Source organism: Syzygium oleosum, unplaced genomic scaffold (genome assembly GCF_021117445.2).
Source record: "Syzygium oleosum isolate NSW1041296 unplaced genomic scaffold, Sole_v2.1 Sole_v2.01, whole genome shotgun sequence".
Lineage (NCBI taxonomy): Eukaryota > Viridiplantae > Streptophyta > Magnoliopsida > Myrtales > Myrtaceae > Syzygium > Syzygium oleosum.
In genome coordinates, this window is record NW_026607485.1 from 33,169,775 (window position 1) to 33,195,970 (window position 26,196).

The window sequence follows — 26,196 nt, forward strand, 5'->3', positions numbered from 1 at the left end:
GGAATTGCATGTGTGGTTTCTCCCTCTGTCGGTCTGAACTCATACGCCCACTTGATCGGGCCTAATAAAGCCAAGGGTTGACAATGAATAGGTAGGCCCATCATAGCAACTTGGAAAAAGTGACCATACATATCTACTTCCAAACTAGGGGTCAATAGATATTTCACCAATATAATATTCACTACTCAGTAAAGATACAGATGTAATTGTTCCCTTATACAACTCTTATCATGTAGATACTTCTTGATTATCATACTCGTCTTCGCTATAAATACCACTTGCACGAACCCATTCATTCATGCAACACAACCCAACACAAAACGCAAACCCGAACCCCAAAATCCTCTTTGCTAAGTCCTCTCTCTTGTTTGCCCTAGAAAAGCTAGCCATGCAAACCCAAAAGCCTCATGCAGCTCTCCTCGCGAGCCCCGGCATGGGCCACCTCATCCCCGTCGTGGAGCTCGGGAAGCGCCTCAGTGCCCACCATGGCTTCGATGTCACCATCTTCGTGGTGGCGGCCGACTCGTCGACCGAGAAATCCCCCATCTTCGCCTCGGCGTCGGGTCTGGACCACCTGAAGCTCGTCTTACTCCCCCCGGTGGACGTTTCTGGGCTCATCGACTTGACCACCTCAGTCGTGACCCAGCTAGTGATGATGATGCGCGAGGCCTTGCCTTCATTGAGGGCCGCGATCTCCATCATGAGGACACGTCCGACGGCTCTCGTGGTCGATTTGTTCGGAACCGAAGCTCTGGCTGTGGCTGAGGAGTTCGACATGCTCAAGTACGTTTTCATTACCTCGACGGCGCGGTTTCTTGCGGCCACCATTCACTTGCCCAACATAGATGCGAAGGCAGAACATGAGCATCGTATTATGAAAAAGCCTTGGGAAATTCCAGGTCTTGAACCGGTCCGATTCGAGGACACCTTGGACCTGTTCCTGAACCAGACCGATAAGAGCCTTTACGCCGAGTATACTCGAATCGGGAGGGAAATACCGACAGCCGATGGAATCCTGGTGAACACATGGCAAGATCTAGAGCCTTCAACCTTGCATGCACTAGAAGACGATGAGTTCTTGGGCCGGGTCGCTAAGGCGCCGGTTCACCCGGTCGGTCCATTGGTTAGACCAGTCGGACCGAATTTCAAGAGTGAGGTGATGAACTGGTTGGACAAGCAACCCGTCGAATCGGTCATTTACGTTTCGTTCGGGAGCGGCGGGACCCTATCGGCGGAGCAAACCACCGAGCTGGCCTGGGGGCTGGAGCTGAGCCGGCAGAGATTCGTTTGGGTGGTGCGCCCGCCCGTGGACAACGACGCGTCCGGGAATTTCTTCAACGTGTCCAACAGCCAGGACGGGACGCCGAATTATCTCCCCCAGGGGTTCTACACCCGGGTCGGCGATAGGGGAGTGGTGGTGCCCATGTGGGCCCCGCAGACCGAGATCCTGGCCCACAAGTCCGTGGGAGGGTTCGTGTCACACTGCGGCTGGAATTCAACCCTGGAGAGCATAGTGAACGGAGTGCCCATGGTGGCGTGGCCGCTCTACGCGGAGCAGGGGATGAACGCCGCCATGCTGGTGGAGATGCTCGGCACAGCAGTCCGGCCAAGGACGAGGCCAGCCAACCGGGCGATCGGGAGGGAGGAGATAGCGGACATGGTGAGGAGCATCATGGATTCGAAAGGGAACGGGATGAGGACCAGGGCCAGGGAACTGCAGCGTGGGGCGACGGGAGCCGTATGCAAGGGTGGTTCCTCGGACAACTCACTGACCCAAGTGGCCAAGGAATGCGAAATCAAGCTGCACCGCCTAAGTGCCAAGGCTCTTGGTGCTTAGAAATTGCATAGATTTAGCTGCTTCCTCTTTTGTTTTTCTCATACTTTTGGAGATTATCTTTCGTTCTCCTTCTTTCGGTTTCGAAATGCGTGGAACAACGGCGGTGGATCTATGTGCACAGGCTCTTCTCTAGTTTTGTCACACTGATTTTTCTTAATACATAACCTATGTGACAGGAAAATGTATATGGACCGACCCCACATGACGATAAGGCACACCGTCTCTCAAACAACTCCACACGGACGTCGTATTAAGTTTGTGATTACGTTTGCTAGAGTTTAAAGCACGTGGAATAGATAAATAAATAAAAGTTCATTTTGGGTTCCAATGTCTAGATCAGTGGGTCGACATCCATCTCAAACGTTGATCCACAATTAAAGATCCTTAATTTAAATTGGAGTTTAAAGAATAGGGAAGCAAAGAAGGTATGGGCGATCACATCACCAAAAAGAATCAAACAAATCCCATAGGACATTGACGTAGACTTTGGCAATATACGAAGACAGCAAATTCGTGCTCTGTTCCAAGTTCCAGGTCCCTTGTCACGTGGCCGATGACTGAGATGAATGCAAGTCTACGCAAATGAATGAGCAGAGATCTTCTTTGTCCCTTTCAAAATTATGTGCCCCAATGCTCTGTCCACATATTACATGGGCTGAGCTTGCGGGTTCCTGTCGATCGTATAATATGTGACTTACAAAGTATACCCAACGCAAAATATTGCAATATTCAAAATATTAATTTGCACTAACATTGTTTCGTCGAAAAGTGTCGACAAAGCACCTTTCGAAATGTGAATCAATATGGAAATCGACAAAAGATGGGAAGAGTCCTTTGTTAATTTTGGACAGAAATTGTGGATTGACCCAAAAATTAAAAGTACGAAAATTGGAGGCAATCAACATCGGCCATGTAAAAGGGGACTAAAATTGTAAAGATAAGAAGAAGATAAAATACAACATTAATTGATTTGCGGTCATTTGCTCGAATCACAATCCTAATACGTAGAGCTAGTAGAAACAATTAACAACAATTACAAAGAAAGTAAATAACATCCTATATGACTCCTAAAATTCAGTAACATGTATTTATAAACGGTTACCAAAAGATCCATTACTCAACGATTATGGCCTCATCACTCGCCCCACGTCAACAGTTTCTTCCACAACTCGTAAACTTTCTCGCTGATGGTTATAATAACCCACATTTTTCGGCCATTATCATTAATGGCTTTTGAGATTCACGGATTCTACGGATGGGTGATCCTGCTTACCGAAATTATTGGCCTCATGACTCAAGAGCTTATCTCGCTCTTGATTCGTCAATCTTCATCTTAGCTTCAATTCTTTTGTCTATCAAATCAAGTTTCATTTGCTGACACTTCGTGACTCAACACTCAGCAATTTTCTTTTATATTATCTGTTGGCAACTCCGCATCATCTTTGTCGATTTTCCATAGTTGCTAACCTAAAGGACTTAGCAAATTTTATCATCTTCATATCTACTCGATGTTATTCAACCTGAGTCGACAGTAATGACTTGGGCATTTTGGGTAATAATAAATATGAAGAAATAATGTTTTGCAAATTATAAACTTTTACGTAACCAATGCATCGAAACACTAATGAACCGCAAGTATAGAGACTGATATCCCACGGTCCATCCAATACAATCCCTCTTAGATAATTTAATATTTTAAGACGCCTCTTCACTTGATTAGACAACTTTATTAATCACTACCTAACATTACCCTTCTAAGTTTTGAGTCGCTGATTTGGTACTATAGCTATTAGCTATGGCTGTGATGCTTTTGCCTTGATTGTTTCGGAGAACATCTTCACAAAGTCCCTTCAACGTTTGAGATTATCCAATCTGACAGCTATTATTGAACAAAGCATCTCCTCCCTTCTTTGCGCGCAAGCTTCCATACTAGTTAGAACTTAGGCGATTATCAATTCAGGACAAAAACAAAGACACCACAAAATAAAGTCAGGCCAACATATGTTCTTCCAGCTTTCTGAAGAACAATATGAGATTTGGCGAATCAGCCATGAGTTTTTCCCTTTTTCCCACTATGGCGAAAAGTCGCCAGAAAAGGACCTTTCGTTATTCTTGATAGCATTCCAGAAACTGAGTAAACGTGAGCAGGAATCTCAAAATGGTGCACTCTTACTCTTTCTTTAACCAGCCAAGAAATACTAGTCGGAAGGCAGGCAATGCAAAACTAGAGAGCCACTAGCAGGGGTTGCTGCTCAGGTCTGATCTTTGCCCAATTGATCCTACAACCCTCTCATGCAAGCTAAAGAATTGTCTTATCTATGATGCCTTCGATCGATGGTTTACAAATATAGATGTTGCATACATTTAATATTAGTTAAGTTTGCATGTGGGTGATATCTATAACTTGTAACCCTCTAATCAGAGATCTCCAACTAAGAATAGAAGACAATATGGCTCTTCTTAATATCACATAATGGGCATGCAATGTGGAATATAGAAAATCGGTGTGAGTGTCCCACATCCGCATTTCACTAGATCATGGTTGGATTATGGTTGTGAAAGTGTAGTTTGTTGGGTGATTGAATCAAAATTCAGTGCTTGATTGCAAAATTTTAACTATAGTCTAATGAACATTGACGGAATTTTCTTATCCGATGAAACGTACCATTGTAGGGAGAATAATGTCAACTAATTTAAAAGTTGTTTTAATATCTATAGACCGTAACTACTAGTTAGAAGTACTGTTAGAGGCACATTGCATGACGTGATTTATGGAGCTACCTAACTTTCCAAACACGTACATAAATTCCCAAGTCATCAATGACGTTGAAAAGTATATGTTCAGCTGAATCAAACATAGGGTTTCAAGATTCTTATGCCCTGGTCACTGGAGTAGGCCATTTGTGTATCAAAAACTTCAATAAATAATCTGAGGAGGTCGCACGTTCAGTTCAGACACACTCTTATTCTCCTGGGCTGGGTATAAAAAGCAATTTGTACGTGTTCAAACTCTCTCACTCATGACTGACAGATGGTAATCTAACGAATAATTTTAATTAATAGGAAACGACAATGCATGAGAACAAAACAGAGATTAAACAAGTTGAAATGGAGGTTTAAAGGGAAATTTCGTAGTTTGTATATGTTATTGGACAGGAACGTGGCCACTTTGTTAGCTAGGGCATGATAATTCGGGCTTTCCTATCCGAGTGGGGTTTTTACTTTTCATATTTGTCTCTCATCGTTTGAGAGATGATTAGGACAAAGAAGAGGACAATGTTTTGAAAAGGGAACGATGACACAAATAATCCATGAACTTTGGTCCAACGTGCAATGTGGTCCATAAATTTTTTATTTGTTCAATGTAGTCCCTAGACTTTAGCCCAATGTGTAATGTGATCTCTGAACATTTGATTTTTTCAATATAGTCCTTAGACTTTTGGTACATGTTCAATTTAATCCCCGAACAATATGAAAATGTCCAATGCTATCCTTCCATTAATTCAAATTTGGAGACATTAGTTCTCAGAACTCCACACCACCTCATAGTCGGGTTGTAATAGAGTTTCCCATAATTTGAAAGCAAAGCTTGAAGAATTAACAAAATCTAGAATTCTAGATGGTCTATCTTGAAGTCCCATGACCCTTGTTACTCGGGCAAAGAACCAGGTGGAAGAAAGACTAAGATTGGACTATACGAGAGAGAGAGAGAGAGAGAGAGAGAGAGAGAGAGAGAGAGAGAATGATATTGAACGCAATTAAAGGTTGAAGAAAGATTTTGTTCACGCACATTAACTTGTCGATTGAGTTCCAGGGGTCCTAGTCTAATTTCCATCTAGAAATGCTGATTCGAGAAGTGCTTATGATCATTGACTCCATGATGATCACCCAAATGGAATGAAATTGAGGCACTAATGGTGTCCCATCAGTGAATGTACTGAATGCTAATTCCAAAAACTAAGCTATAGAGGAAAGAGGAATATCACTTCACAAAGCCAACTGGACCTACAGGACAAGGATTTGAAGAGTCTCATGCCGTGCTCATTGGAGTAAAACTTGTGGCTACACAAAAGTCTTTCCAAGAAAATTCGAGCAGCTCGCGTCTTTTTCATCATCGTAGTGCTTTGTTTCCGTTCTCTGTCTCCGTCAATACAAAGAGGCAATGGAAATGGAGGTTACACAGAAACTTCGCTGTTATTGTGGACTGTAATGTGCCCAAAACAGAGATCTCCATTACCAAACGAACACGACAATACATGCGTAGGTTACCGAGAAGTTCCGCTGTTTATGGAGGCCTCGAACTGCTATGAACCCCTCTTCAAAGAGGATTTGACAAAGAGTTAGGCATAATTCCCTAAAAAAACCCTAACTTTAGGTCAAGTCCCAAATCTGCCCCAAACTTTTTTTTATCTCAGACAAAATCCCAAACTTTAGGTCAAGTCCCAAATTTGTCCCGAACTTTTTTTTGTCTCAAACAAAACCCCAAATTTTATGTCCAGTCCTAAATCTGCCCCGAATTTTTTTTTATCTTAGAAAAGACTCCAAACATTAAGTCCAGTCCCAAATCTGCCTCAAATTGTATTTTGTGTTAAAAAAATCACCAAAATTCAATTTATTTTCAAATATATACCCCCGTAATCCGGTCTCTACTTGACGTGGCACTTCCACGTCAATAACAAATCCACATCAACAAAGTAATTGGGCTTTTTTTTAGACAAAGAAAAATTCAAGACAAATTTGGATTGAACCTAAAAATTGAGTTTTTCTTTAAATTAAAAAAAGTTTTTGTGGGATGGATTTATTATCGTCCCTAACTTTCATATCCCAGAACGGTTTTATTTTGAAGAATTTCAACAATTTTATTGGGTTGGATTTGATATCGAAGTGGAAATGCGACGTCGGTTTGTACCTATTACCCCATTACTTTGCTGATGTGAATTTGTTATCGACGTGGAAGTGTCACGTCAAGTTAGAACGGGATTACGGGGGTATATTTTTGAAAATAAATTGAAATTTGCTTATTTTTTTTACACAAAACAAAATTCGGGCTAGATTTGGGACTGAACTTAAAGTTTGGAGTTTTTTCTGAGACAAAAAAAAAATTTCGGGATAAATTTGAGACTAGACCTAAAGTTTGGAGTTTTTTCTGAGACAAAAAAAAAGTTAGAGCACGTTTGGGACTGAATCTAAAATTTTGTGTTTTTTCTTAGATAAAAAAAATTCAGAATAGATTTGAGCCTTGATTTAAAGTTGGGGTTTTTTTCGGGGAATTCACCCAAAGAGTTATTAGACAAAAGTATTGAGTAGACCTCGCGATGGAATTTGGACACAGAAAATGCCAAGCAGGTGCATGTTAGTTGACCACCTAGTTTGACACTAGATTTCTTTTTCTTGTTTTTTTGGGTCAAAATTTGACACTAGCTTTCATGTAAACATCGACGTGGCTTCTGACCAAAAAAAGAAAACATTAGCGTGGGTGCGGGTGCGTCTCGATTAATATACAAAAAGTAATGAAAGAGAATCAGAAATAGATGCTCGACTCTGCCTATAAATATCATTCAACCAAACTCATGCAAATCCATCACTACGAGTGCCATATCAAGTACTGCTTAGATCTCTCAAGTATTAAGCCATGCAAAACCCAAACCCTCATGCGGTCCTCCTCGCCAGCCCCGGCATGGGCCACCTCATCCCCGTGTTGGAGCTCGGGAAACACCTCGCCACCCACCACGGCTTTGACGTGACCATCTTCGTGGTTGCCGCCGATGCCTCCATCACAAAATCTTCACTCTTTGAGCCGTCACGGTCGAGTCGGTTGAGTCTCGTATTGCTGCCTCCGGTGGACATTTCCGGCCTCATTGATTCGACCACCTCTGTCGTGACCCAGCTCGTGATCATGATGCATGAGGCTCTGCCATCGCTTCGGGCCGCCATCTCTGCCATGAAGTCTCACCCCACCGCTCTCATTGTCGACTTGTTCGGAACCGAGGCTTTTGCGGTAGCGGAGGAGTTCGACATGCTAAAGTACATCTTCATCACATCGACGGCATGGTTTCTTGCGGTCACCGTTCACTTGCCGTATATAGATGAAGAAGCAGAACAGGAGCACCGCATCATGAAAAGGCCGCTTGACGTCCCAGGGTGTCGGTCCATTCGCTTCGAGGATACCTTGGACCTGTTCCTCGACCAAAGCGATAAGAATCTCTATGCGAACTTCACTCGCATTGGGATGGAGATATCGAACGCTGATGGGATCTTAGTGAACACGTGGCAGGATCTCGAGCCGTTGACCTTGAGTGCACTGGAAAATGAGAAGTTCCTGGGTCGGGTCGTCAAGGCACCGGTTTACCCGGTGGGTCCGCTCGTTAGTCCTGTCGGGCAAAGTTCCCAAAGTGAGGTGATGGATTGGCTAGACATGCAACCGATGGAGTCGGTGATCTACGTCTCGTTCGGTAGTGGCGGAACCTTGTCAGCGAAGCAAACTTCCGAGCTCGCCTGGGGGTTGGAGCTGAGCCAACATAGATTCATCTGGGTGGTGCGCCCGCCCGTGGATGGTGATGTGTCCGCAAACTTCTTCAACGTGACAAACAGCCATGACGGAACCCTGAACTATCTCCCCGATGGCTTCTTCACTAGAATCCGGAACAGGGGCATGGTGTTGCCCATGTGGGCGCCGCAGACTGAGATCTTGGCACACGAATCAATCGGCGGGTTCTTCACACACTGCGGTTGGAATTCAACCCTAGGGAGTATGTTCAACGGGGTGCCTATGGTGGCGTGGCCACTCTACGCCGAGCAACAAATGAACGCGGCGATGTTAGCAGAAGAGCTCGGGGTGGCAGTCCGGCCAAAGACACAGCCAAACGCCAGCGTGATCGAGAGGGAGGAGATAGCGGAGATGGTGAGAAGGGTCATGGAATGGAAGGGCAATGAGCTGAGAGATAAAGTTAAGGAGCTACAAGGAAGTGCCAAGCAAGCGCTAATGCAAGGTGGTTCCTCTTACAATTCACTGTCGAGAGTGTCAAAGGAGTGTGAACTCAAGCTGCATCGTCTGCGTGCTATGGCTCTTGGTGGTTGAAGAAGATGGCTTTAGCATTTTTGTGTGTTTGATTCTTTCTGTCGATTCTCGATAATGTCTTCATTTCGTCATTCATGCATTATGATTTTGTAGACACGAGAGCTGTTGATACTGTCTTCATTTGGTGATCAAGTTACCTCTTTCTGACCCTCCAATCCAATTTAAAATCACCGGATTAAAATTGATTATGACGTCTGTTGGAAATATAATGCGGTTGTAAATTAAGTCAATGCGAAAATACCAAAGAAATAAACGAGGAACGATAAAAGACACCAGAGATTTACGTGATTCGGTCCGAATATCGGTACCTACATTTACGGAGAGAGCCAGCAACAAATAATTTACTATAATCGGAGAATCAGAATTATAATTCACTCATACGTTCAAGTATTTCCCACACCTAAATTTAAGCCCAAATCCAAAGTATTTACGAATAAATAACTTAATTGGACGAAATAAACTCACGGCACAAATCACCGTGTTCGGAGAATTCCTTCGTACGATTTCTCATCGGCGATCGCAACTTCTTCCTGTGTGGCTCTTCGCGGCTCAAAAGAAAAACCCACGGTTCTTTTCCCTTATGTATCCACGCGGCCACCGCAGGTTAGAGAAGAGAAAAAAAACAAACGAACCCTTGTTTTTGATGTTTTCTCACACAATGACCTTTATGCCCTTGGATAATACAAAAGAACAAACTCTTCAACCGCACAACGTGAACGCTCTGATCTTCTTTTCTTTTACCCTTGGGCCCACAAACTACCCATGAAAGAAATATATAAATTGTAGAATATGTGTGCTCATCTTTTGTCCTGTAGTGCCAATATGTCCTTTTTGCTGAAGAGGTCCACAGTACGTACCAGGAGAGGATTTCCTTTCGTGAACGATCTTCAATATTATCCCCAATACAAAAGATATATTTATCGGAGCAAGACACATTCCGTAAATAGCTCAAACTCGAGCCGTAATTTCACAAGGTCAATCAACTCTATGGAATTTAATCGACAAGTGATAAACCTCCTGATCGAAAAGGTGCTGGTGGGAAGAGTCAAAAAGTGCCTTTATAAGGGCACTTGGCCCTGCATTCATACAGCTAATTACATATAATCACAGTCTATGACGAATCGGTTTTGGTTTGTTTCCGTCTTTTTCTTTATTTTCTGTGAGAACGGACCGAAACACACGATGTTGGAGAGACTCATGAATATGACTAAGTGTGTAAAACAGTTGTTGTTATTAATTTTTTGGTTGACGGCAAGAAAAATTTCGATACCGCATGATAGATATTTAAAATTAGTTGAAGTTGTTGATATGTGCGTGTGAGTTTTGTTAAAAAAAAATTCTTATATCGGGAAATTGATATGGTGTGCAGTAGTTAATTATCCTAAGAGACTCATAACTCATTGGTTTAAATTTTTAAATGAACGTGAGCTTAATCATATATGTTGACGGACTCGAACTTTGATTCTCCCTTGGCAATCTCTCCAGATTAATGTATTGGGCTTTTGCTGTGCGCTCTCAACGAGTGGTGGCAGAGCCGATAGTTGATCAATGTCCCACTCACAACATGTATCGGAGTTTGGTAAATATCTCAATAAAGGAATCCCGTGACCAATGTAGTTTTCAAGCAACCTTCATTGTTCGTTTTGGCAAAAGAGACTTGGGTGAAGGTGGTGTGGCGATCCTTCAAAACAATTATTGAAATACACGTGTGAATTGTGGTAAAATAAAATCCAATATCGAAGAATTGGCGTGGTGTGGAGTTGCTTATATATATTCTAGTTGGCATATAACTCATTGTCTTAACCTTTTGAGTGAAGGTGGAACTAAGTGAATATGTTAACTGGCTAAAATTTTGGCTCTCCCTTTACGATTTCTCCAAGCAAAGGAATCGGACTTCTATTTTGCACTCCCAACAGAAACTTCTACCTCAAGGAAACTATCCAAAAAGTCATAAACCTATTGTACGAAGGCCGATTCGGTCCAAAATTTTTCAATTTTACCAATTTAGTCCTCAACCTTTTGACGATTTGCCAATGTAGTCATTCTGATCAATTTTGGCTGAAAATTGCTAATATGGATATCGACCATCTTACGTGACACCATCGTCACTGACATGGACGAAGGAAACAAATAAAAAGAAAATAAAAGAAAAGAAAAAGGGAAAAAAGAGAAAAATTAGAAAATTCTAAAAAAATTACAAAAATCGCCCACGTTAACACCGGCCGTGCCCCGTAGGACAATCGGCACTAACTGAACCGCCATGTCAGCAACTTCTAGCCAAAATTGGCTGAAATGATTAAATTAGCAAGTCATTAAAAGGTGTAGAACTAAATTTGACAAAATTAAAAAGTTTTGGACTAAATTAACCGTTGTACAATATTATGACTTTTTGGATAATTATTCCGAGGAAGAACATCCTAACTAAAAACAATGTTTTTGTGCTCTAATCTTCCATAACAAGAATTAGCATTCGCTTATTCAATGTGCTTTGGTGTCTTGATCTTTATCTTATCAGAAAATACCACAAAACACTTGTTAACAATAACTACATATAATAAATATGTATTCTTAAGATATTGAATACTAAACAAGTAATTGAATTTTGACTTATCAGGAGGGAAATAAATGCACACAAAGGATGATGTTTAGACAATGTTATGAAATATTTTGTTGATATAGTTGCTTTCATTAATTAGCTAGACGGTCCTAAACTTCTTATCAGTTGGTCGGTCATGTGTCTTTGACGGCCAATTACATGACCTTAACGTTTCATTCTCTTTTTTTTTTTTTTTTGATTGATCAAGTTCTAAAAAAAAATACCAAAAAAGTCCTAAACTATTATACTTGTGCTATTTCAATCATAAACATTTCAATGGTACGAATTGAGTCCTAAACATTTTTACATTTTGTTAATTGAATCCATCCGACCAATTTTAACAGAATATTGCCAACGTAGACGCTAGCCGTCCTAGGTAACACGATCGGCACTAACGTTGACTTTTTAAATAATAGTATAATAATTGTTTATAATGTTTTTGGTTTTTTTCCTTTTTTTTTTCTTTTTTTTTTCTTTACTCTCTCTCTTTTTTGGCTGAGGGCCGACAAGGGCTGCCAACCGACCCTCACCGGCCACCAGCAAGGGCCAGCAGCCCTCGCCGACACTAGGTGAGGGCATGGTGCCCTCGCCTGATGCCCTCGCTATGGTCAGTGAGGGCCTGGTGAGGGGCACGACGCCCTCCCCTGATTTGGGCAAGGCCACAACGCCCAAATCGGGCGAGGGCTTTGTGCCCTCACCCCGATCCGACGAGGGTCGGCCGGCGGCCTTTGTCGGCCCTCAGTAAAAAAAAAAAAAAAAGAGAGTAAAGAACATAAAAGAAATAAACATTAAAAAAATTCAAAAAATTATTAAGATATTATTATTAAATGTCTACACTAGCACCGGGCATGCCACGTAGGACGGCCAAGATGTACTTCAACGATTTCCAGCCAAAATTGGCCGGATGAACTCAATTAGCAAAATATGAAAAGGTTTAGGACTCAATTGGCACAATTAAATTGTTTAGGACTGAAATGCAATAGGTTTAAAATTTTTTTGTACTTTTCTCGTAAAAAAAGGAACAAATACTAGAATTCTATGTTTCGGTGTTGTGAAGTGTTGGTCATGGACTCATCGAGAAGAATAAAAAAAAAATTGGAGGTGGACTAGAACTACAATTCTAGATGCTCTAAGTCCCACCACCCATGTTTCTTGGGCAAAGACCGTGGTGGAAGAAAGACTAGTTTGGACTATACTAGAGAGAGAGAGAGTGGTGGTGGTAGAATTCACCAAAAATAATTCCTACTCTCTAAATCACAAATAAATTGTACTTAGGGTGAGCAGAGTCCAATCCATAGAGACTGACAAATAGTTAATCCCTTGAAAACCAAGTAAACAATAAAAGCGAAATTAAAATGGGAGGTTTATGCAGAATATTCTTAAATAAAATAAGCAAACAGAAATTAAAGAAAATCATATTATGCAACATCTAGCAAAGGTAATCTCATTCAAGTTCGGAAGTTGATCATTGAGTCAAACGAATAATCTCAAACACTGCAATAGACTGGTTATGGTTGTTGAAACGCTTCTAACAACCTAATCTTTCCTTAATATTAGATTAACCGAACACGCACATGTGATTAATCCCTTATTAACGAATAACCCCAACACGCGCCAAGGATTCAATTCGCTAATAGCATGAAAAACGAGAAAAACCCAACCCTAGCCAATAAATCACACGCGTAACTTATTCAAGCTAGATCATATATTCTCGTAATACAACTTGAAAATCTGGTTTTAATCAAGTCATATTATTTGCCATTATTATTAAAACACCTAAACAATTACGGGTTTGGGTATTTCAATTGGCAAACTATAACCCTGTCAATTGCACAACGAGCTCTTATTGTAACAACCAACAAAGCAATGGTAAACAATAAAACAGAGAATATATAAATACTGCAGAAATTAAGAAGGAGGATTAAGTTTAGATCTCACAACTTGAATAAACTTGAACTTTGATAATCCTTTGCTAGATTAAAAAGGAGTTAGCCACACATGGCTACAAAATGCGCAAAATAATATGTTTCTGAATTTTGTGGAGTGAAATCTCTCCTCCCCTCTTGCGTTCAACCTCTTAAATAAATAAATAAAAAGAGAAAGTCTAGAAAAAGAAATTCTATCCAACATGGAAAGAGAAAATAAAAGGCAAAATCTTCTCCCTAATGTCCCTAATTAAGAGTTCTATTTAAGTACAAAAATCCTCCTCAATCAGATATGGAAAATATGGAAATTAATGGCCAAATCACGTTCCCAAATTCTGCGCTAGCTTTACATCCACGCGATCTTAAGCAGTGAGCACGGATCTCTGGAAAATGGATCTTTTACATGCAAAATCCCAACCAACAGCTCAAAAACACATCAAAAGCGTCCAAAATCTTCGCGATTGCATCATTCACCATCACCTAACCACAATGCATAAAAACAAATAAATAACACTTTATTTATTCGAATATTTGCCCAAAATACCACCAAATATAATCAAAATATAAGTCAAAACGTAGTTAAAGGTTGAAGAAAGATTTTGTTCGCGCACGTTAACTGGTCTTTTGGGTTCCTAAGGTCCAAGTCTGAGAGAGAGAGAGAGAGAGAGAGAGAATGAACGTAATTAAAGGTTGAAGAAAGATTTTGTTCGCGCACGTTAACTGGTCTTTTGGGTTCCAAAGGTCCAAGTCTGTTTCATCTAGTAATGATGAATCAAGAAGTGCTCATGACCATTGATTCCATGATGATCAACCCCATAGGATTTGAAAATGAGGTACTAATAAAGTCCGATTATAAGCATGCTAGATGTGACATAATGAGAACTAATACCATGTCGCAGAGCTGAATTCCAAAAACTAAGCTATAAAGAAAATGAATCCACATCGTATATTTCGTATGTTTTGGTGTGTCGACACAGAAGATCTTGCCTCAGAGCTCACATGCGTTTCAAGCTTTACCTTGTATTATCGTAGTCATGAATCCTTAAACGTCCCACACCTTCGTCCAATAACCAATCTCTTTTTTCATCATACATGTTGGTCATAACCTCATTCACAAAAAGTTTCAAAGAACATATTATGATGGTATGCTACTAGCTGATAGTGCTATCCGAAGAACAAATTACATGACGTCGCTCATGAAAATTTAAGCATGCACAATTTTTCTAGTCGCCAATTACTATTTAAAGAAGAAGACGCATCTCTTTCACTGACTCAATCCCGGTAAAAAGCCAACTAGACCTCCTGGACACGGATTTCGCGAGTCTCATGCCGTGGTCGTCAGGGTAAAACCTTTTGGCTTAGCAAAAGTTTACCAAGAAAATTCGAGGAGGTCGCGTCTTTCTCATCATCGTCGTCGTCGTCATTATGCTTCGCTTCTGTTCTTTGTCTATGACACAAAACAGCAATTTTCACGGGGCATGACAATTTGGACTCTTGTCCATGTTCTGTAGCCTTTTAAGGTTGGTAACTTTATTTCCGTCGTTTCTCATTGTTTTTCGAGGCCTCGGACCGCTATGAACCCCACTTCAAAAGCGGATTACACGCGATTCATTATAAAGCGTTGGACAAAAGAATCGTAAGGACTTTGAGAGCTAGTGTGGCATTGACCCTGTGAAGTAATTTGGCCGCAGAAAATGCCAAAACAGGTGTTCGATTGTTGACCACCTGGTTTGATACAAGTTTTCGTGTGAACATGAACGTGTGTCTGGATTACTATACCAAAAAGTCATGAAAGAAAAAATAGAAGCTTAATTCTGCCTATAAGTATCATTCATTCGAACTCATGCAAATTCATCACAACGAGCCCCATATCAAGTACCGCATAGTTTTCTCTCAAGTACTGAACCATGCAAAACACAAACCCTCATGCAGTCCTCCTTGCCAGCCCCGGCATGGGCCACTTCATCCCCGTGGTGGAGCTCGGAAAACGCCTCGCCACCCATCATGGCTTCGACGTGACCATTTTTGTGGTCGTCGCCGATGCCTCCATAACAGAATCTCCACTCTTTAAGCCGCCGCGGACTCCAAATCCGCTGAACCTCGTGTTGCTTCCTCCGGTCGACATTTCCGCCCTTGTCGATTCGACCTCGTCGGTCGCAAGCCAACTGGTGATCATGATGCGTGAGGCTCTGCCATCGCTTCGGGCCGACATCTCTGCCATGAAGTATCACCCCACCGCTCTCATAGTTGACTTATTCGGAACTGAAGCTTTAGCAATAGCAGAGGAGTTCGACATGCTTAAGTACGTCTTCATCACGTCGACAGCATGGTTTCTTGCGGTCACCGTGCACTTTCCATATATAGATGAAGAAGCAGAACACAATCACCGCGTTATGAAAAGGCCGCTCGACATCCCGGGGTGTCGGTCCATTCGCTTCGAGGATACCTTGGACCTGTTCCTTGACCAAACCGGCGATAGGAATCTCTTTTCGGGCTTCACTCGCGTTGGGATGGAGATCTCGAATGCTGATGGGATCTTAGTGAACACGTGGCAGGATCTCGAGCCTTTGACTTTGCGTGCACTCGAAAATGAGAAGTTCCTGGGTCGGGTCGTCAAGGCGTCGGTTTATCCGGTGGGTCCGCTTGTTAGGCCTACCAGGCAAAGTTCAAAAAGTGAGGTGATGGATTGGCTAGACATGCAACCGATGGAGTCGGTGATCTACGTCTCTTTCGGGAGCGGCGGAACCTTGTCGGCGAAGCAAACGTCCGAGCTCGCCTGGGGGTTGGAGCTGAGCCAACATAGATTCATCTGGGTGGTGCGCCCACCAGTGGACGGCGATGCGTCTGCAAACTTCTTCAACGTGACAAACAGCCACGACGGAACCCCAAGCTTTCTCCCTGATGGCTTTTTCACTAGAATCCGGAACAGGGGCATGGTGGTACCCATGTGGGCGCCGCAGACCGAGATCTTGGCACATAAATCTATTGGCGGGTTCTTCTCGCACTGTGGTTGGAATTCGACCCTGGAGAGTATGGTCAATGGGGTGCCTATGGTGGCGTGGCCGCTCTACGCCGAGCAACAGATGAACGCAGCGATGTTAACAGAAGAGCTAGAGGTGGCAGTCCAGCCAAAGATACGGCCGAATGCCGGCGTGATCGAGAGGGAGGAGATAGCAGAGATGGTGAGGAGGGTCATGGAATTGAAGGGCAATGAGATGAGGGATAAAGTTAAGGAGCTTCAAAGAAGTGCCAACCATGTACTGATGCAAGGTGGTTCCTCTTACAATTCACTGTCGAGAGTGTCAAAGGAGTGTGAACTCAAGCTGCATCGTCTGAGTGCCATGGCTCTTGGCGCTTGAAGATATGGATTTTTGCATTTTGTATGTTTGATATTTTCGGAAGATTCTCGATAACGTCTTGATCTCGTCAGTCATCCACAATAATATCGTCGACAGAGAGTTGTTGATTATGGTTGAAGATGATATGGATAACAGTCAACAATAAAATGGTAACCAAATTGACGCGAATTTGAATCCGATTCCCAAGTCTTAGTCATTTAATAGCACCGGAAACGTAAAAAGAAATCCGTTTTTTTGTCACAGAAAAAGGACATAAGTGCATTAGAATATCCCCGTGATTCGATTATTACTGGATATGTATGAAATGAAAAGAGCTGAAGAGTCGTCGTTAAAAAGTTCACAATTACCCAACTACTATCACACTGATTCCGTGCAAACTTCGCCTCCAGTGGAGACCTCAGTGACTCGCACACTAGCAAGATTCATAGAAGCATGCAATGCTCATTCCTTATGTTCTAAATGTGAGTCACTTCCTCGCTTGCCTCACCAGCCGTCCAATTATTTCTCGCACTTCTAGGTCCAATAGTAACTGTCTAGGGCTTGTTTGTTTGGATTAAGAAAAACTAGAACAGATGTTAGTTTTCAAGTCTAAATCTAAAATTAAATCCTTTGAAACGTCAAGTGTTTCACGCTGAAAAAAGTCGAAGCGAGTGCACCACAAAACTTTCGAAAGAAGAGTAGCGAGCACGGTCTTCAAAAGCATGCTTTCGGTATAAATTTTTAAACTTTGCAAATGCTTTTGCGTGGGTATCGCCATACAAGTTTAGTGTGTTGAATGGCAAATTCTATGGTTCAACGCATAGTATAAGTCGCTGACCAGCTTGCGTAACCTCAATGATCGAGACAACATACAAAGTCCAAAATCGATTCTAGCTTGCTTCGATTTGCCTTTGGAAATCGGCTTTCAACCTTTTCACGTTAAATGCGTCACCACTCTTTACATTAAATGCACAAAAGCCTTTAAACCATACATATTGACAGTTAAAGTCACTCTAAATTCTTTGAAATCTTTTCATAAATTGTTACATAATTACGTTTTGATGGAAAATTCAGACTTGACGTATTGAATGGCTTAAAACCGTAAAAGGGTCCAACCCAAACGCCCTCAAAAGTACTACGTTTGGCGTGAATCTTACAGGAGCTACTGACTCTTCCATTAGCAACTTTTAACAATGGAAGCGAACCTACCACCCAAAGCCTGAATATCGAGCCAAACGACTTTTCAAAACCTACTTAGGCCAAACTTCATATTCCCAGAAATTGGCAATTTCGAAGGGTTTACTCTATGTTGAGGCAGAAAAGTAATGATCTTTAGCCAATCAAAGGAAAAGGACTTTGCAAGTATGAAACATATATGATGCTCGCAAGAGAGAGAGAGAGATGGATAGCTATTAGCTCACAGATGAAACCATGGAGACAGATCAACCCTCAAAACCAAGCTCCACGGTCTTTTAACTAATTAACCACTCCCAAAAAAAAGGCAGAAAATATTTTTTCCTTTCCTTCTACCCCAGCTAGTCAATTCGTGTGCGTTTTGTGTGTGTGTGTGTGAATATTTTCTCGAGATCGTGAGAGAGAGGGAGAGAGAGATCAGGAGGCATGGAACCTTGGCTGCCTGCTCAATTCAATTGTGGAAGATGGTCTTGACGAAATTGACAACCCCACCTTTTCGAAAAAAAAAAAATTGACAGCCCCAACTCATTTCTCTTTTTCCCTTTTATAAAGATGACCGAATTTTTGACACCGTGACTCATTTTCTGCACAATCTATATCTCAATTTCTCTCACCTAGCTCAAGTTCTGCTCAAATTAAAGGCTACCCCAGCCCATCCACAAAATTATCCCCAAAAAGACTGCAAATGGGTCAGATGATGCAACCATAAGATCTGAAGCACAAATCTGTAAAAGGCAATTGACATTCAGGATGAAAGTAGAATCAACAGTTTCCCTACCAAAGAAGCCTCTCCGAAACATCTAAAAACACATTTTTTGAGTCACATCACACGATTAACATATGGCAAGAACAGGGTCTAAAGAAACATAAGAAGATGCAGATCAAAGTTCACCATGAACCTTCTGCACCAACAGTGGGGTTCTTGTATGCTTCAAAGCCCCAGAAGGTTTTCAAAGAGTAGGGTGGAAAAAGTGTTGCTCCTTCTTCAGTGATTTTTGCAATCTGCAGGTCAAGTGCGCCATGTCATTTAGATGTTTCGAAATCAAGCTACTGTCAGTTCTACAAAAAAAAAATTGTGAATGCCCGTAGACAGAACTACATATAAGCAAATGCAAGAGAACAAACAGAAGAGCATGTGAGACAAGTGCAACAAAAGAGTGCGAAATGAAGTCATGCACCAGAGGAGATCAATTGCTGTGCATAACGAACATGACCAGTGAGAAGCTTCTCCACCATCTTGATTATGATTTAATTTCTCTTATCATTGTAACTACCATTTGTCAAAATTTACCAAGCAACTTGTCAGCCCCAGACACTACGAAACCGACTTGTCCGCCCCCTCCTTCTCTCCCTCATGCTCAGTGCTTGGTACAATTCATTAGTTTATAACATGGATCTTGTGGTAGTTCCGAAGCAAGAAAACGACAGACCTCAAATAAACTACAAATTCAAGCTCTAGCAGTTCTCAAATGTCAAGATTAAAGGCTAAAATCCTTTAAAAAGCCAAAAAACAGTATGATATCTCTTGGGTTCCAATTTTGACTTAGAATATGGATTTTCCTAATGAAGTTCAAAAAGAAATATACTGGAAAGAAGATTTGAGGAACAAAGAGCTTCGAAAACAACTTGACATTCATCCTCGTTATTCTTCATCAAGATGCAGAATTCAAAACTCTCTGTAAACATCTCCTCAGAATTTTTACGATACAAACCAATACAAGTCATCCATGACTAATCATTGTACAACTAGGTGATAATCATCCATCACAGGTGGGTTGGACTGGCTTAGGTGGAAATGTAGAGAGGGCATGGACCGTATTGTGGTGGATCCAAGAGGGGGTCAGAGTGCAGGTTTTTCTAATGCAGGGGCTGGATGTGCTGGGCATGGACTGTGTATTGCAATGGTGGATCCAAGAGGGGGCCAGAGTGCAGGTTTTTCTAATGCAGGGGCTGGATTTGCAATTACGTAATCCACAAAAGGGTACTCTGTAATTCTCCCTCTTAGCCCCAGATAGGACAGCCTTTCCTTAACAAAAGGAGGAAGCATAAGTGCGCGCATAAGTGTGCATCAGTTCACCAAAATCACACAGTTATACGAGGAAGAGAAAGCACACATCCCAGCTTTATACTACGCTGCCAATTGCAACCATTGAGAAATAGAGACAACCATAAACTATAACACAGAGAAGACTAGAACCTGAAGCTTGTTAACTGCAGATCTGTCACGATACAGAAGCACACGCATGCACTTCTCCAACAGCTTAACACCATCTTCAAAACTCAAGTTCTCGTTCCACTCGTCCCGAAGAATTGGCCGTGCAAGGTGATTTCCAAACCCAGTCGCCACATGGTTATCTTCGAAATTCACACCGATCATGCTAACCTGTATAAAATTGAACGACAAGTGAATGATTATCCGACAACATTCTGAAAAATTAAATCAATCTAACCAAGGGTCGAGACCTACCATGCCAAGATATTTTTGTCCATTCTTAACTCCACCTAGAACCAGTGAGTTCCACAATGGATTGAACTTATTCCGCCTATTGTACATAACCCGAGTCAGATAATTATGCACCTCTTTCGGCCCCAAGGAATTCCCATCATCCCACATGTTGTCATAAAGACTGCAACAACGGACACCAGAATCATCAGTCTTGGTCAAAAGCAGCCTCAAAGTTAAAAAAGCAGGGTAACTAATATTTGGTGATAAAAAAAAATACTGCTGCTTGTAATCTTGATCAATTGATACATACATCAGTTCATCAAGATATCGTAATATCTCCTGAAAATCACTTATCTCTCCACTCGCCCCAAGGAGAGAATGTTTCCCAATAGGCTTTATTCGCTCAACAGTTTTGTATCTCAAGGTGGATCCATAAGATCCTGTAAAATATTCGTCACTATCAGAGCACATAGATGAACAGAACACTGACATAGTCACAAATAAGGAGAATGGAGGACTCAATAACTATGTTACTAAAAAATGTTTGCAAACAACAGAGGAAACCAGTTCTAAGATAACTATACTATCTAAAGTTAAAGAGCTTTGAAAGTAATGTAGTTATGACAACTTAACTAGGTAGAAATAGTTGAAACGGAAGAAAATAGGCAAGCAGTAGAATGCTTCCTTCTGGCATGGCTAGTCAAGACTAATGTACACAATGAGCAGATATATAGCATGCCAGAACAAAAGGAGTAGCGAAGCAGCAAACAGCTTTTCTGATTTTCCTCGAAAAGTGACAACGGGCGGGTACCGCCAAAAAAGACATTTAGCAACCCAGTTTATATTGAAAAGCAGAAGCATCAAGCTTTAGTATTCAAATTAAACCAGATTCTCATATTTCATTGTGGATTACATAGAGCTGAAATTTCCATCAATTAAAAATTTCAGAAGTCAATAACATATATTCCAAAATACAAGTGTGTCATTTAAAAGATAGGTGAATCAGCACCCATCTGCATTAGTAGCAACCAACCATTCTTAATGGAACATTGATACAACTCAATGGAATACTGACAGAATTATCTGTAACCATAGAGGGGACAAGACGACCATCTCAATGCATTGCTAATCAGTCCACCCTTAAAACACCTCAAAGCGACACTTGCTAGCACTCTCTCACCATTAATTGTGATCTTCATAAACAACAAAATTGAGCAACGGCCTTTACCGCTCTCTTTGGATGGTTTCACCCAGAAAAGATCATCTCTAAAATCCGACAATTCCAATCTTAAGACAATGCCATTGGAGACGTTCCTAAATTCCCAGCATACACGATAACCGGGCCAATTGTTATAATGGGTTCCCTCCGAACCTTCTGCCAGGGATATCCCTGCATATCTTCAGAGATATTCGGTCGACCGAGAAATTAACCTTAATTCCTCAATCATCTAAGGAAGCAACAAAAAATGAGGCATCTTAAACTAATCCAAAATCGACTCAAAATCATTCTGGAGGGATCGACAGCCATCTAACTCCCCAACACAGACAGATAATCAGATGTTCCCCCAAAGCGAAAGTCCCCAAATTGTTCAAATCAAAGTGCAGCAGCAGCAGCAGCATAAGGGAATCGCAAAAACCCGATCGAGCAAAAGAAGCTAACCTCCCATGTCGGCCGCCATCAGAATCCCATCCCTGTACTTGAAAGCCACCACGGACGTGCCCGTCACATACGGATACCTACATCGCGCGAGCCCCAAAAATCCGCGGTCAATTCCACGCGCGGAAAAAGAGGCGCGCGCGCATCGTCCGCCGCGCGGGGAGCCGGAAACCCCTCGACGCGCGACGAGCGATCGGAGATGGAAGGGAAGGTTTTTAGCTTACAGAGTCCTTTCGGAGTCCAACGAGAAGGACGAGGCGTCCGGGCCCCGTTCCCCATCCACGACCGGCATCTTGGAGAGAGACATGCTTCGATCGGCGACGGCGACGGCGACGGCGACGGAAGGAGGAGGAAGAAGAAGTGGAGAAGTATCTACCGTCTTAAATAGCAGATAGCGTTTGCCCTACTCTGCTCAAGCCCGGCAAGCCAGCGAAATGAATTCGAATTTTTATTGCAGCAAATGTTTTTTTTTTTTTAACTTTTGCGAAGACCTATAATTAAAATGGATATATACACTGAGCATATATTCCGTTTCTTTAATCTTTCATATGGAAATATTCGATTTCGGGACACATCGAAAGGGGAGTTCAGAGCGCACCTTTTTTTGTAAGATAATAAATAGATTTTTTTCTTTTTTTTTTTTACATAGGAAAAGTCGGCTAGCTTGTAACCTGTCTTCGTAAGAAAAAATTACTCTTTTAACGGAAGAAAATATTAGCTAGGCTTACAAGTTTTATTTGTGAAGGAAAAAAAAAAAAGAAAAAAAAAAAAAATAATATTAAAATTAATTCGGGTAAAATGTGAAGTCGTGCAGGTTTGTGGAAGGTTGGGTAAAATTGTCAATGAGTATTGTTAGAGTTTTTATGGTCAAAAAATAGTTTGGGTAAATGTGTCACAAATGTACCAGCTTTAATTTTTAGTTATTAACCCTAATTAAAATGCTGAAAACTTCTTATCGCCGTCATCCAGATAAAATGGATATATACACTAAGCATATATTCCGTTTCTTTTTAATCTTTCATATGGAAATATTCGATTTCGGGACACATCGAAAGGGAAGTTCAGGGCGCACCTTTTTTTGTAAGATAATAAATAGATTTTTTCTTTTTTTTTCTTACATAAGAAAAGTCGGCTAGCTTGTAGCCTGTCTTCATAAGAAAAAATTACTCTTTTAACGTAAGAAAATATTAGCTACGCTTACAAGTTTTATTTGTGCAGAAACGAAACATGTGAAGTCGTGCGGTTTTGGAAGGTTGGATAACCAATAAATATATATTTTTTTAATTTTTTCATATATATAAAATTTAATATATATATATGAAAAATATTTAATATTGATCCCATTGGAATCGATTGTTCAATTTTTTCATATATTATATATATTTTTCCAATTTTTTCCATGACCTTATGGGATCAAATTAGAACTACAAAGGAAAGAAGGGAGCAATCAGTTTCCGGTTCACAAATAATATTTAATATTGATCTCATTGGAACCGGTTCCCGATTCTTGGATTGGATCGGACCGGACCGGGAACCGCTCACCCCTAGGTTGGATTGGGCTTTGGACTTGGATCCCATATGGGCTACAAAGTTTAGTGGGCGGGCTTGACATGGGCCTTCACAGTTCAAGGATGGCAGAGAGATAGATACCCAAACTGCTCATATGGTGAGCCTGGTTTGACTGGTGGACAACTTGCTAATGAGTAGAATCATTGTTAGATCTACCTCCTCGGTATGGTTGCAAAGGCAAGGCATCGATATTGGGATCGCGGATTCATGATGAATTACTTATTTGTGATCCGATCCATAAGATGTGCCGAGTGAGAATTAATCAATCGGAGACCTCACGTTTTTTGAAACTCTAGATTCCAATAGCTTTTCCGTTCGATCAACCCCTTGATTGAACATAGAAAACTTAGATTTTATTGTCGCCGCGTCTGCTTGATAGCTACTGCTAGCTTTGCAATTAGTAACCTAACGAGTCTAAAATAAATTAGGATTATGAATATAGAAGACGAATGATTATGTACTCATTCCTGATGAATAGAGATCCTCTCAGTTAAGTATGATTAACGTGCTAACTAGGCAAGTTCCTTTCTCTTATATTATCTCATGCTAAATCTCACGCTCATCACAAGTTGGAATTGTGATTATCTCAATTTTTTTTTACTAAAGCCCTTGAATGGAATGATCTTGAGTTAAAACCTGCTAAGCTGTTGGTTTAGATGACACGAGAGTCCGCTCATCTCTTTGTCGTCTTGAATTCAAGTCTTGCTAGGAGACTACTGCAAGAGTAAATCTCAAATGCACCAAGCCAACATGAGAGAGTCTGCTCTTAACATCGTCCGAGGACGTGAATTAGTCGAAATGCGTGAGAGCCAGCCCAAACATCGCCTAATTGCTAAAACGAAAACCCCACTACTACAACATTTTATGTCCTAGATCATCCTGCCCTTTCTCTTTTTCATACTCCTTTTAGAAATATATTGGCCAAATTGGTGTTCGTATCTCAATCCTCACATCCCTTCTCCATCTATCCCTCTAAATTAAGAATAGAATGAAAATGGGTGTTGTTGACAAGCATGCACAAGGTTACATTTGATATGACAAAACGAAATGAGCATTCTTAAACACAACGGGAACGGTGACACAATTTGCATCTTATCAAAGAGGAAGAACATTAGCAGGTGAAATCGGAGGCATTGGCATCCCATTAACAAGAGGAAGAAAAATACTCTCACTCAACCGATTAAAAAAAGAAAGGTTTGATTCCAAACACAAAACATCCAAGACATGAGCCGTGAAAAGGAACCGAGTAATGCCACAGGACCACTCTGCAAAACCTTTCTTTAGACTTTCCATCGCATACTGCAAAGAAACCGAAAGCGTAGCCTAAAAAGATCGTCATCACATGTACAAATCTGTAAAGTTCCAAGAACGAAAATAGCATCCAGCGCTTCTCTACCAAAGAAGCCTCTACGAAACATCTGCAAGCGCATTTCAGAAGTGTTACATCACATGATTGTCATGACAAGATCAGGGTCTGAACAAACAGAAGAATATGCAGATCAAAGTCCAACATGAATGTTCTGCACCAACAGAGGGGTCCACAGAGGTTTTCAAGGAGTAGGGCGGAAAATTTGTTGCTGCTTCTTCAGTGATTTTTTGCATTCTGCAAGTCAAGTGCGCCGTGTCATTTAGATGGTTCGAAATCAAGCTACTGTAAAAAAAGAAAAGAACAAGTCCAATTGCCGTGGACAGAACTCGATATTAGCAGATGCAAGAGATTAAACAGAAGAACATGTGCGACAATTGCAACAAAAGAGTGCGAAGTGAAGTCATGCACCAGAGGAGATCAATTGCTGTCTATAAGGAACATGACTAGTGAGAAGCTTCTGTGCTGTCTTAATTAGGATTTAATTTCTCTAGTCATTGTAATTACTATCTGTCAAATATTTATAAAGCAACTTGTCATTAGTTTATAACATAGATTGTGTAATAGCTCAGTAAATATGAGAACCTCAAATTACCTACAAATTCAAGCGCCAGCAGTTCTCAAATGTCAAGATAAAAGGCTAAAAATCAATGGCCAAAGAACAGTATGATATCTCTTGGGGTTCCAATTGTGACTTAGAATCTGGGGCATCCCAATGAATTTCAAAACCAAACATACTGGGAAGAAGATTTAGGGGACAAAGAGCTTACAACTTGACATTCATTCTCATTAATCTTCATTAAAATGCAAACTTCAAATCTGTCTGAAAGCATCTCCTCAGAATTTTCAAGATACGAACCAATACAAGTCATCCATGACCAATCATTGTACAACCAGGTAACAATCATGCATCACGGGTGGGTTGGACTGCTTAGGTGAAAATGTAGAGAGGGCAGGGACCATATTGGCAATGGAGGATCCAAGAGGGGGTCAGGGTGCAGATTTTCTAATGCAGTGCTGGAGGTGCAATTTCGTAATCCGCAAAAGAGTACACTGTAATTCTCCCTCCCAGTCCCAGATAAGACATCCTTTCCTTAACAGAAGGCGGACACATTAGTGTGCATCCGTTCCCCAAGATCACACAGTTATATGAGGAAGATGAAAACACTTGCTAACAACAGGTAAGACAA

General features: G+C 41.3%; 4 protein-coding genes across 4 annotated transcripts; 3 read left to right on the forward strand and 1 right to left on the reverse strand.

Moving 5' to 3' along the window:
• The first annotated feature begins 281 nt into the window (after window positions 1-281).
• Window positions 282-2,018, forward strand: LOC115682501 (UDP-glycosyltransferase 72E1-like). The gene has a single exon (XM_030606734.2). It carries the CDS (start codon window positions 299-301, stop codon window positions 1,835-1,837), a length of 1,539 nt encoding a protein of 512 aa, XP_030462594.2. The 5' UTR covers window positions 282-298; the 3' UTR covers window positions 1,838-2,018.
• A 5,429-nt stretch (window positions 2,019-7,447) lies between these two features.
• On the forward strand, window positions 7,448-8,915 carry LOC115682588 (UDP-glycosyltransferase 72E1-like). Its single transcript, XM_030606847.2, has one exon. It carries the CDS (start codon window positions 7,470-7,472, stop codon window positions 8,913-8,915), a length of 1,446 nt encoding a protein of 481 aa, XP_030462707.2. The 5' UTR covers window positions 7,448-7,469.
• Window positions 8,916-15,166: 6,251 nt separating this feature from the next.
• LOC115682574 (UDP-glycosyltransferase 72E1-like) lies at window positions 15,167-16,963 on the forward strand. Its single transcript, XM_030606831.2, has one exon. The coding sequence runs from the start codon at window positions 15,344-15,346 to the stop codon at window positions 16,793-16,795; it is 1,452 nt and encodes a 483-aa protein (XP_030462691.2). The 5' UTR covers window positions 15,167-15,343; the 3' UTR covers window positions 16,796-16,963.
• A 1,731-nt stretch (window positions 16,964-18,694) lies between these two features.
• On the reverse strand, window positions 18,695-25,878 carry LOC115682573 (proteasome subunit beta type-4-like). Its single transcript, XM_030606830.2, has 8 exons — window positions 25,745-25,878; window positions 24,989-25,058; window positions 22,296-22,474; window positions 22,075-22,151; window positions 20,725-20,854; window positions 20,436-20,595; window positions 20,166-20,351; window positions 18,695-18,970 (listed from the first exon to the last, which is right to left on the reverse strand). The coding sequence occupies exons 1-8, from the start codon at window positions 25,876-25,878 to the stop codon at window positions 18,857-18,859; spliced, it is 1,050 nt and encodes a 349-aa protein (XP_030462690.2). The 3' UTR covers window positions 18,695-18,856.
• Between the last annotated feature and the right edge of the window lie 318 nt (window positions 25,879-26,196).

Bases quoted from the DNA above. Each gene is read 5' to 3' on its own strand.
- LOC115682573 (XM_030606830.2), bottom strand. From the start codon at position 25,878: ATGACTTGTATTGGTTCGTATCTTGAAAATTCTGAGGAGATGCTTTCA. The intron at 20,855-22,074 runs GTTAGCTTCTTT...AATATTTTACAG, and splicing joins GATGGCGGCCGACATGGGAG to GATCTTATGGATCCACCTTG. The intron at 20,596-20,724 runs GTATGTATCAAT...CCGTTGTTGCAG, and splicing joins CGATATCTTGATGAACTGAT to TCTTTATGACAACATGTGGG.
- LOC115682588 (XM_030606847.2), top strand. From the start codon at position 7,470: ATGCAAAACCCAAACCCTCATGCGGTCCTCCTCGCCAGCCCCGGCATG.
- LOC115682574 (XM_030606831.2), top strand. From the start codon at position 15,344: ATGCAAAACACAAACCCTCATGCAGTCCTCCTTGCCAGCCCCGGCATG.
- LOC115682501 (XM_030606734.2), top strand. From the start codon at position 299: ATGCAACACAACCCAACACAAAACGCAAACCCGAACCCCAAAATCCTC.